The 12,565-nt window shown below is 51.4% G+C and overlaps 1 protein-coding gene across 1 annotated transcript in view; it reads right to left on the bottom strand.

The window, feature by feature from the left end:
* The window catches only part of SLC24A3 (solute carrier family 24 member 3), a gene marked incomplete at both ends in the record, with an annotated part of 130,183 nt that extends 118,520 nt beyond the window's left edge, over positions 1-11,663 (bottom strand). The window contains one exon of the mRNA XM_079532954.1: positions 11,549-11,663. Within this exon, the coding sequence (XP_079389080.1) occupies positions 11,549-11,663 (115 nt within the window). The remainder of the gene's footprint in view (positions 1-11,548) is intronic.
* Positions 11,664-12,565: the final 902 nt, after the last annotated feature.

The raw sequence follows: 12,565 nt of genomic DNA, 5'->3' as shown, positions 1-12,565 counted from the left end.
TCTTCTTGAAATTCTCTCTTAACTTGCCTTTCATCACCATGAGCACATCACAGAGTTCCTCTGTCGCACAGGAATGCCAAATACCTGACACAGCCCTGCAGGAAGGCTGTACTTCATGACTTCATGGGATATTTGGCCCTGTGCTTTTCATCACAGGAAGCTCCTAAGTCTGGAAAACTCTGGAAAACGTGATAAAGTCAAAAAGCATCGATTCTTTCCAGCACAACTCCTCCCGGCAAGAAACAAGCTTGTCCAAGACAGACCTTCCTCTGCAGCAGAATCATGCCATATCACTGCTCATATAATGCCTTGAGTTGGAAGGGATCTTAAAGCCCACCCAGTTCCAACCCCTGCCATGGGCTGGCTGTCCCTCACCAGCTGAGGCTGCCCAGGGCTCATCCAACCTGGCCTTGGGCACCTCCAGGGATGGGGCACCCAAAGCTGAGCAGCCTCACTGCCCTCTGAGTGAAAAATTTTCCCCTAACATCTCATCTAAATCTCTCCTCTTAGTTCTCCCCAGAGCTTTCTCTACTCCAGACTGAACAAGCCCACTTCCCTCAGCCTTTCTTTGAAGGGGAAATGCTCCAGCCCTCTGAGCATCTTAGGGGCCCTTCACTGGACCCTCTTGAATAGCTCCACATCTTTTCGGTGTTGGGGGCCCCAGACTGACTTGGACATGGAACTCCAAGGGGGGCCTCACAAGGGCAGAGTAGAGAGGGACAATCACCTCCCTGTCCCTGCTGGCCACCCCTCTTCTGATGGAGCCCAGGATACCATTGGCTTTCCGAGCTACAAGAGCACACTGCTGCCTCATGTTCATTTTTTCATCCACCAGACCCCCCAGGTCCTTCTCTGCAGGGCTACTCTCAAGGAGTTCTTTTCCCAGTCTGTATGTATGCCTGGGATTCCCCCAACCCAAGTGCAAAACCTTACACTCTGCTATGTTGAACCTCTTTAGGTTCGCATGGGTCCACCTTTCGAGTTTGTCGAGATCCCTCTGGATGGCATCCCTTCCTTCTAACATGTCAACCACTCTACACAGCTTATTATTATCGGCAAATTTGATGGGTTTGAGTGCAACCTCAGCATCAATGTCATTGATGAAGATGTTGAAGAACACCAGTCCCACGACAGACCTCTGGGGGACACCGCTTCACACCATGCTTCACATCCGCTTCACATCTGGACATACAGATGCTGACCACAGCCTTCTGGCTACAACAATCCAACCAATTCTTTATCCACTGAACAGTTCACCATTCAATTCCATCTCTCTCCAATTTAGATATAAGGATTATGGTGTGGGACCACATCAAAGGCCTTGCACAAGTCCAGATAGACAACACTTGCCCTTCCTTTATCCACTAGTGCCACCACAACATCGCAGATTGGTGAGCCACGATCCGCCATTGATGAAACCAAGCTGGCTGTCTTGGATCACCTCCTCCTCTCACATGCACCTTAACATCTCTTCCAGGAGGATCTGTTCCATGATCTTCCCCAGCACATACAAGAGCCACTACTGTCTGCAGTTTGTCAGGTCTTCCTTTCTTAAAAACGGGAGTTATGTTTTCCTTTTTCCGGTCACCAGGACAAATCAGGGTAAAATGTCTGGAATTAAGGTCACTTTACCTTCAGGGCTAACCACAGGCCATGTGCTCCTGCATTCTCCATGCTCACATGCCTCACCTGCAGTTCCAGGGGCCACCATCTGGCAGCAGACCCTGTTGAGTGGACCCCAGGCCAAGGAGAGCAAGGCCTTGCTGCATGAGGAGACGATGAACCTTTCTCCACACTGACAACTCCTTGTCTTCCTCAAACCCTCCTACTGAGTCCGTACGCCTTCCCCCTCAAACACATCAATTTTGGAAAAAGCTGGAAAGCATAACAACTGTCTCAACAGCAAGAATGACAGCAGTGATCAATACCAACACAGTACTCCTGCAACCTCTCTTCAGATTGCTTTTTGATTTAAAAGGCTTCTTGGAAAACTCCATCACTTCTAAACGTATTTGATTTGTTGCCTCCTTTGATTCAAGAAGAGAATAAATCCATTTATTTTACTTTGCAGTCAGTAGTAAAAATAGCTTCTCTTTTTTTAATTATTATCTCTCCTTTTTCTCCCTCCCCTCCTACAATGCTGAGAAGGAATCCATAGCAAGCAACGCTATATGCTGTGAGCACAACTCACTTAAGCTCATGAAACAAGCATACCAACAGCAAGCTATACAGGCCATTTCCTTGGTGAGAAGCCATTTGGGATAAGGGTCTTTTTAGCTCAATTTAGACAACGGGGCTTGTGAGATCCCTGGCAAAAGCCAGTACACGTGGGAATATGGCAGGATGGCCTCTGCACAAACAGAACTGAGACACAACCTGCATTCAGCTGAAAAATCTTAACCATGGCACGATATGTTGGCTATACCAAGTGAGCAATCCAATCAGCTGTCCAACAATCACGTGGTAAGACTTTGTGCAATCCCACCACTGACCTTTTCCTGTACAGTGCCCTCAGTATAGAGTTCAGCAGCAGCAGCACAATACCCCAGAAGGAAGCACAGCATACTCAGGCAGGACTGTGGCCAGAAGCCTTACCAGCTCCTGCACAGCCTGGTCTTACTGAGCACAGAAGCATTTAGCAATTCTGTTTGCCACTGCCCTGTGGGGTTGTACATCATACACACCTATGCTTTAACAATAGAAATCAAACACTGTGAACCTTTGAGTACACTCCATTTTCTCTACCGTCAATAGGAACAGCTTGTGTTCTTCTTACCCTTAAAATGAACTGTTGTGCTCTTTGGGTGCATGCAGTGCTCATTTTAAAAAGTTTATTTCTGTCCCATTCTCTCTGGAAGCTGGAGAACTGAAAAATCAACTACTGCAGTGAAGTGCACTAAGAACTGGAGGGCTGATCCTCTCACAAGAGAAAGGAATGTCCATGTAAGGCTCGTTTTTGCCTCTGCTTTATGTTGCAATATGTTCTGGCCATCTTAGGAAAAAAAAGCAGCCGAATCTATCTCTCTATGAGAATTATTTTAACAGCAGAGCTTTCAGTTGTTTGTAGTTCAGTTAGCATGTTTTTGGCTTGCATATCAAAAAGATTCTTCTCCCAGAGTTAAGCAGGCTCTTTCACAATTGAGCTATTAAAATTTGTTTGCAGTTCTTATTTAATAGGTGATGCCTGCTGCAGAATCAAACACTGAGTACCAGTTTCTTTAGAAAAGCATGCTCAGCACCGCACAAACACATGCCCTTCTCTTCTTCCACCACCACCAAAGACAAGATATACTACACTTCAGGTTGGCTGCTAGGAACAGTTCCTTCTCCCAAAGAGCAGTGAGGCAGTGGCACAGCTGCCCAGGGGGCGCTGGGGTCATCTGGAGGTGTCCCAGAGCCGTGGGGATGTGGCTCTGAGGGATGTGGGCAGTGGGCACAGCGAGGGTGGGCCGGATGATCTTAGTCTTTTCCAACCTCAATGCTTCCATGATTTACACAGAGCATTCTTGCTGCACACCTTTTCTTGTGGCCACAGAACCACAAGAGACTTCCCATGGCTGGTCTGTAAGGACACATCAGCACACTACAGCCTGCAGCATAAACCTACAGGTGCACACTCCATCAGCACCTTTGTCATTCCTCTGCTGCGACTGCCCTGGTAACTTCTCTTATCTCTCAGTTTCCCTGCTTTATCATTTGAGGCTATGCTGACTTGTATTATACCCTGCGGAAAGGCCGCGGACCAAGGAGCAGCAAGTGAGCAAGGATCTGGTTAACCTTGCATCCACACAAGCCTACTTGAAGTCAATCGCGTTACTTCACATGCTGCAAGTTAAGCACTTGCCTCCTGGATCAGGGCCTAACTGCCTATGGACACACAAACATGGCCATCGTCCAAAGTACCGCACACACTACTGGAGGTATAGAAAGGTCAGACCAGACCGTGAATCTCAGCCACTTAGCACAGCTGTTCAGTTCACAGCTCAGCAAAGGAATGTTTCAAAACAACTAAATCTGTGCCTCCAAACGAGTCCCGACACTCCCTTGTGCATACAAGTGTTTTTCTTCTGTGTAAGGTATATGCTCTTCTCTATGCATACGCTCACATTCACCGACACAGCACCTGTGTCAGTGCTGCCTGCTAAGCTGAGCGAGAGGATGGTGTAGGGCAGCAGGCAGGACAGCAGACACAACCTTCTATGTGCTTCTCAGGGCCTGTAAGCGGTTTCCAGGTCTCAGGCAGGACTTGGAGACCAACTGCTTCCCACAGGCAAGGCTTGTAAGCAGATGACATTCAATCCCATCTCTTTAACAGTCCCCGACAGTTAAAAATGCCTATATAAGGCAAATCAAATCCCATCAAGTGCTGTCCCACACAGCCATCTCCCAGGACACCACATCTGGACTCCTCTTCAATACCTCCCTTCTTCTCGGAAGAACCAGACCCAGGAGACCTTGAGCTCTCAGTCTCAGGGATGCCACCAAAAAAAATTCTGTTTAAACAAATTAATTCCACACCAAGCTGCAGCTTTCAGTCCAGCCTGCTGTTCTCTCCAGTTGCTACAGGCTTCTTTTCATCAGCCCTTTTTGCTGGATGCAGTGGCCCATCCTCCTTGCTTTCCTCCCTTGTCCTTCCTTGCACTGACAAACACACACAGAAATCTCCCCATTCCCATAGTCTTCTCACCTACTCTTAAATAAAAGCTTAATACCTAGAAATTGCACTCATTTTATTGTTAACTTGGAATGTTTAGCTGAAAGTCAGCCATGATTGGTATAAACACGTTTGCTGCACATATCCAACGTCTCACAGAGGTGCAGATGCTCCTTTGATCTGGTTGGCTCCATTGCCAAGCAATGGAGGCATCCATACAGATGAAAAAAAAAAAAAACACAGCTAAATCATCCTTGGGTCTCATCCCACAGCCACTGTTATATCAAGGTAGATTCATTGCTATCAATTTCCAAGCTGGCAAAATCAGATCTAAGTCTTTTTCTACAGCAGTCACAACCTGCGGAAGATGAGGCAAGGAGAAAAAAAGTAAACTTTGCTGGGAGACAAAATAAAGGGAGACAGAACTGTCCCTTCAGGGTTTCAAGTAGCTAACTGCAAAGTTCCTAGTCAGGATGCCCTTGGCAGTAAATGACACAAGGACAAGCTCTTCAAAGATGGAAGAGAGTCTAACAGCCCAGAGAGATCCCATGGAAAGGTAGAGGTAAGGCACTTTAATCCCTTCAGGGTCAGCCAAGAGTCCATTCACGAACTGCAAATTACACACACTTACTGTTTTCACTTTCAGAGGAGTTCCCTTTGATGCTGTGAGTAATTCAGCTTTGGTGCAGACCAGCCACATAGATTTACTCACTGGGTAACTTTATTCTTCTCAGAGCATGTCTACAGGACATGAGGAATAAAGTGGCAGGAACGCAAACATCCTGCCCACACTAAGGCACGTCCATTTTTCTTCCCATAAAGCTATAATAGCAGAGAAAAAATTAGGACAAGGTTACCAAAGGCTCTTGGCATGGATATGACTTGACTCTTGGAGGTATTAAAAGGTAAAGCCTAAAGCAGAACAAAGCTTCCTAAAATCCCCAGTGCTTCTTAAAGTCCCTTGCTTAGAGACTGTTCTAGAGAACTGCACAAAAGAAATGAATGGAAAAAGCAAACTTTCACCCCCCCCCTCCAAAAATGCAGCACTGCAACTCAACTGTGTAGTTGCCAGCTGTAAAAAAAAAAAAAAAAGATAGCAATAATAAAAACTAGTGGTGTGCCCCACAACAGGTGGTAAAACACAGCCCTGGGACAGCAAGATGCAGGCTCCCAAGGCAGCTCAGCATTCTCACTGTGCCTGTGGGAAGAAATCTACATTTCTGCAGAAATTGCCTGAAGAAGTTGCACTGGTTTCTAAGTAATGCAAGTGAAAAAAGATGCACCCCTCAGGCTGTAAGCTCCATGGAGCTCACTCACGTTATTTTTCTATTCGAAACAACAACAACACTCCAGAGTTTTCACTGACAGGTTTCATGATATCACAGACTGACTTGGGGTGAAAGGGGCCCCAAAGCCCGTCCAGTTCCAACCCCTGCCATGAGCTGGCTGCCCCCACCAGCTCAGGCTGCCCAGGGCCCATCCAACCTGGCCTTGGGCACCTCCAGGGATGTGGCACCACAGCTCTTTGGGCAGCAGTGCGTGGGCCTCACCACCCTGTGAGCGAAGAATTTTCCCCTAACATCTGATCTAAATCTCTAAGGGCTTTTAGTTTAGAGTCATTCCCACTTGTCCTATCACCATCAGTCACTCCCTCACCTGTTACGCACTCCTGGGCTTGCCCCAATCTGGATGCAACACTTAGCTTTGTTGAATTTCAGTTGGTTCACTGTACACCCACTTCTTGAGGCTGTCCAGGTCCCTCTGGATGGCATCCCTTCCTTGTGCTGTATGAACTGCACCACTCAGCTTGGTGTCATCAGCAAACTGCTGAAGGTGCACTCGATCCCACTATGTTTTTGACAAAGATGCTAAAGAGCACCGGTCCTTAGATGGACCCCAAGGGGACACAACCACTCCTCACTGGCCTCAACCCAGACATAGAGCCATTGACCACAACCCTCTTTATCTGTGAAACAAGTCCAGCCTTCAAACCGTCTCTCTCCAATTTAGAGATAAGAATACGGTGGGGGAGCACTTCTGATTTATCAGGTGGGGCACGCTCTCCATAACCATTCTTTTCTGACTGATGTACCTCTTGAACCCCAGGAAGCTACAGACCAACTGTCTCCCATATATGTAAGTCGCTCCAAAAGTAACGCCTCCCATTTATTTCCGTGGAAACTACAACAGATACAAAGAGCAAGATAACACTATTTGATACAGCAAACTCCGATAGATGCATGACAGGTCTAACCAAGTCCTTCCTTTTGTCAGTCTTTGACCAAAAATGGACAGAGTCCATCAGACTTCTCAACATTAAAGGCCACTTAGGATCAACAGAACTAGGGATCTACTACGAAGGGCTTAGAGAAAAAAAAAAGCCAAACGCCAGCCTTACCAGAAGCCATGCCGTTCAGACCAGAAGCACAACCGAAGGATTCTTCCACTGAGTCCTGGCTTGTTAAACCCCACTGCAAGACATTTTATTGAGCAGATTTTGCAGAAGACTACCCTGGGCTGGTATGTGACCCCACACAAAAAGAGGCTCCAAGGGAAAGAGCAGCTGCAAGCAGCACAGGGCAGGACTGTCTGCAGTCAGAGCAGCACAGGCAGACACGGAGCCCTAGACACCAAAGAAACTTCAGCTGTTGTTGAGCTTTTCTGCTATTCACAGTGTCAACCTTGCACTCACTGTGTTTAGGAACAGCTGGGAGGCCAGCCACCTTCTGCCTTCACACCCTGCTCCAAGCAGTAAACCGCCTGTTCCTCATCACCCTGCATCCACATCTTGAGAACCACAGCCCCGTGATTTCAGGTGGCATTTACCTCACAATCACAGCTTTGGCAAGACCCTGAAGCAAGCCCAACATCAGTCTGGCATATAAGCCCTGCTCTACAAGCACACACTGGAAGTCGAGCCCGTCATTAAGCGTGCCCCCCCCATGCCTCCCTTCCACACACTGCCACGTGCCAGCCCTGCTGTTCCCTGAGTTGTAGCTGGCTGCATAGGAGCCTTCCTTTCCTGTCATCCATTGGTGCAGGACCTTGAACGAGAACTAAATAAATGAACAAGTCATTTCCTGCAAGGCCAAACAAGCTCCCTGCCAAAGAGGTCACATACCACACTCTGGCCTGACGCCTCTCCTTAGTTTATGAGGGTAAATTCCCATATCCAGGGGTCCAGCGATTACAGCATTACATCTGGGCTAGGATTACTCTCACGCAGTCCCCGATTCACTGAAGAGGTGAGGAAAACAACTGCTCTTGTGCTTTCATTGCATGACCTCTAAAGTTTGGTTTGGGTTTCTTGGTTTGCGCAAACCAAAACAGTCAAATGAAACCAGGGAGTTTTCACTTAATTCCCAGCTACATGACCAGGATGTCACACCAAGGTTCTTCAATGCTATTTTGGCAGTGAAGAGATACGTAGGGAAATGCCCTTCGAGGCAAAGAGATCAGAAGGGAACAGCCTATGTGGTTCCTTCTAGTCTTGAAAGCTTTTCCAGCCAGTGCAGAGGCAGGAAAGGAACACGCCGGGGCATCTGCTCCTAGCTTCCCCTGCATGTGGGAATGGGATCGCATGGATGCTTGCAGTAAGCACATCATTGTGAGATGGATGTTCCCAGTCCTGCACAGCCTTCCAGAAGAGCTGGGCAACCCATAGCAAGAGCTTGAGCCCTGGATCCACAGCAAGTATCACAGCTGGTCAAAACGCACCTGGGAGGCCGTGCTTCACCGCTCTGAGTACATCCTGCCTGTCAAGTTAAAACAAGCCTTAAAAGCAACCCAGATCTTCCATGTTTGAATCACGCAGGCGACTCCGGTTGCTCGGCTGTGCCTATCCCCATGAGTAAGGGCTGCAGATTCAGCCCGCGCTTTTACTTGCTGCCCTGCCAAAAACACGCAGAGAGAAAGAAAAAAAAAACCCTGACCGGTGCCTGTTATTTCTTCTGACTGTGACAGCAACCTGGTGAAGGACTTGACTCAGGTGCCTCCCCTGAAATACCCAAGTCATCACAGTTTGATGGATGGTCCCACTTAGTAAAGGACTGTTTTCTACGCTTACACCTCTCTATATAAGTGGCAGCTAAGGAGTCAGAACGATGAACATATAGAATAAAATAGGAACACAAGGATAGCTCATAGTCTGGCTCTTTCTGCAAGGATGGCAGAGATGGGTAGAGAATTGGAAGCAGCACTGAGATCTCTTATTTACCAGCACGACTTCCTTGATGTCAGAGCACAGCCAGGGATCTGCACGGCCTCAAAGAGAGAAAGAGGCACCCCAGCTGGGATGAACTTTGCAAACTCGAATTTCTTCTTCATTTGCGCTTTATACATTTTGCAACGCCCTAGCATAAGGGCCTTTGGAATGCCCTTCATATAAACATTATAATGTTATAGCACTTTGTTGTTACACATCATTTAGCATCAGGAGATCTCCAAGTGGCTTAAAAAGGAAGCCTCATTTTAGAGACCTGGCCGAATGAGACATGAAGAGGTTGAGTCACAGAGAGAAGCAACGGCAGCCACCAGAACAGAGAGCGGACCTCACGCTCTGCCCTCTGGGCCACACACTGCAGGCAGCCCTGCCAGCAGCTCACTGTGGTTACCTGCTCTGTACAAAGAGCTCCAGCCTACCTCTTGTGGGTAGGTGCAAGAGGGGCTTTGGCACCCCAGCAAACAGCTCATCCATGACTCCAATAGCAGTGCTTCTCCGAACCCAGGCCATGGCACAGTTGGCACAGAGATGGCAACCAAGGGGAAGGAGACCGACCAAGAAAAACAGGAGCACGAAAAACAAACATTCTCGAAAGGGTGATTCAAACCTGGGACTGCTGAACTGGATGCCCTTAGAGCAGCTGTAATCACTCCTGTCCCACCGCGCCCCAGTGAGGTCTGTGAGCTCCAGTGCTTCATGCTGCCATTGCTCTCACCAACACCAAGGTCATGAGCAAGCTGCAGGTCAGCTCTGTGTGCTGTCGAGGCAAACCTGGCTCTGCTCTGAATACCACTGCCTTGTTCTACTGAATGCTGCTCCAGAAGCAGAGGCTGAGCCCGCTACCCCTGCCACACCAATGGGCAGGGGAGCGGGAAGGGTGACACGACCCGATACCAAGCCATCTTAAAATCACAAATTTTTAGAGGGGAAAAACTTAAATCACTAAATCAAAAAGCATCTTTCTGTTGCCTACCTAGCAACGACACACACTGCAGAGCTGAAACTGTGACTCCAAGAAAATCCAGTGCCCTGGGTCCGGACGATGAGGAGGCAGATTCAGCAGCGCTGCTAGAAATACTACCTTTCTGGCTGCCGCTCCTGGTTGTGCACAGCAGCAGGGTGCTGCACTGACTGCACCAAACTCCCACTCTTGGATTAATTTTAAACTAACCCCAATGACAGATAACATGAGACACGCTTCTGAATTGAAACTTAGTGGGTGCCCCATCCCTGGAGCTGCCAAAGGCCAGGTTGGATGGAACCTGGGCAGCCTGAGCTGGTGGGAGGCAGCCAGCCCATGGCAGGGATTGGAACTGGAGGGGCTTTGAGGTCCCTTCCAACCCAAGCTGTGCTGTGATTATCTGATTCTAGGAAACAGAGAGCCCTGACAGAAGCTGGCAGTGTCGGGTGAGGACTTGGCACTTTGGGAAGTCTTAGCAAAGTGCAGGCAAATCTATCTGCATCAAGGATCTGTGCAGCCTCTACTGCCTTCCCCAAGGGCTGGAGCTCCCTTTTACATCAGCATGAAATCTGGACCCAAGGAGAACAAAGCATGGGACGGGAACACACCACTCATCAGAAAGAACATGTGCCACACTCTGTTTAGAAGAGGTCTGAATTTTGCCTTTGCCACACAATCAGTGTGCAGTGAAGGTGTGCAGAGTGGTCTGGAGAGGTCCTTTGTCTCTAGGAGTGGGACTCTTGCTGGCAGCCCTGATGGCTGTCACAACCTGTGCCACAATAAGGGCAGTGAAGCAGTAGCACAGGTTGCCCCGAGAGGTGGTGGTGCTCCATCCCTGCACGAAGTCAGGTTGGACAGGGCTGTGAGCACTGCTGGAGCTGTGGGCGTCCCTGTACACTGCAGGGGGTTGGAATGGATGGCCCTTAGTGGTGCCTTCCGACTCCAATGATTCTATGATGATTCTATGATGTATGAAGGCACAGGCGTTGTGAGCACACGCAGACACCTCTGCTTACTCACAAGGAGCTGACGGCGACCTTTCCCAACCTCACTTTCAGAAGCAATCAGAAAAAACAAGCGCAACTCTCAGAACGCCCGTACAGAAACAAAAGAGAAAATCTCATCAATTTAAAGGCATTACAGCCCACAAACTTAAGACCCATCCAAACATCCCTGCGCTCCATAACACAAGGTGCCGAAGTCCCAGCTCGTGTTTGCGCTCTTTCCTAAACATCAGAGCATTCCTCACACCATGCTGGACACCGCGAAACCCTTCAGCCACGGCTGTTTGTTGAAAAAGCAAACCCGAGCCACGGAGGGGTACGCTCTCCTTCACCGAAAGGAAAACAAGCCTCGCGCGGATCGCGCTGGCGCTCGCAGATTTGCAATGCAAAATACCGACCGCTCTCTCTTGCCCTCCTTTCCCAGCCGGCCGGAGGCTGAGGCAGGAGATGGGCGCTCGGCTCCTCCGCTCCGCCGGCAGCTCTCAGGCTCGCGGCGACACGTGGGGAGCTCCCCGGGCCGGGGAAGGCGCGGCGCGGACCCCCGGCCCCTCCGCAGGCCCTCGAGCCCCGCCAACTTTCCGGCGCACCACCCGCCGCCCCCCGGCCGCACGCACCGCCCCGGCCCCGCCGCGGCCCGGCCGTTCCCCCCCGCTCCGGCTCCCCGCCCCGGCTCCGGCCCCTGGCCCCCGGCCCCTCCACGCACTCACCGCCGCGGCCGGCCAGCAGCAGGGCCAGGGCGGCCAGCGCGCCCAGCTGCCCCCGCAGCAGCTCCCCGCGACGCCGCCGCCTCCGCCGCTCCGCCGCCGCCGCCGAGGCGCCCATCGCGGCCGCTCCGCTCCTCAGCGCCGCGCCGAGCCGGGCGCCGCAGCGCCGCCCCCGCCCGCCCCTGCGCGGCTCTTGGGCGGCGGGCGCGGCCAGCGGGATGGGGAGGGGACGGCGCTGGGGACGGCGGAGCCCGAACTTCACGGCCGGCCCCGACCCCCCTCCCCGCCGCCGCCGACACGCGGGGCGGGCTGCTGGGCGGGAACGGGGCGGGGAGCCTCGGCGGAGGGCTCGGGGCTGTCCCGGCTCCCCGGGCGGGGTCCCCGCGGGCGGGCGGGCGGGCGCGGGGCCGGCGAGGCGTCGCGCTTCTCCGCCGCGTCCCTCCGGCCGAGCCCCGACACGGGTGCCGGCGTTTTCCGCGGTCACGACCGCGGAGCTTCTCCCGGCTCGCCTTGCCGGGAGGCTTTCGGCATCGCGTCCGGCGGGCACCTTTACCTGCCGTTAAGGTATTCCGGCTAGACAGACAGAAAAAAAAAAAACGCACCGCGCTGGGAGCCCGGCCGGCCTCTCCCCTGCCACCGGCGGGCAGCCCTCGCCGCGATGCCTTTGCACCGCTCGCACCGTGCGGGATTCTCACCGGGGGGTTCGGGTTCCTCTCCGCCACGGCGCTCCCAACGATGTGCTGGGTGAGCGGTGCCCGGCCCCACCCGCCCGTCCCTGAACCTTTCATCCCTCTGCCATGGCTTTAAATCGTCACTATGACTGCAGAATTACAGCGAACGCCTAGTGGCCGTGCTAGAACCAGAACGCCGTGCGTGCACGAGACCGCTGCCTCTGGAGAGCCCGAGGTTGTGAGCGAACACCGTCATCCCCGCTCTACAGGAAGGGCGCTGAGGCGATGTGACACATCTGTCTGCAGCTCTGGTTGCGCCTGGGCTTGAGCTGGGCGTCCCTGAAATCAC

The sequence above is a fragment of the Tetrao urogallus genome (genome assembly GCF_951394365.1).
Source record: "Tetrao urogallus genome assembly, chromosome: 2".
Lineage (NCBI taxonomy): Eukaryota > Metazoa > Chordata > Aves > Galliformes > Phasianidae > Tetrao > Tetrao urogallus.
The sequence above is the reverse complement of the archived record's forward strand: the minus strand, read 5'-3'. Positions and strand labels throughout refer to the sequence as shown.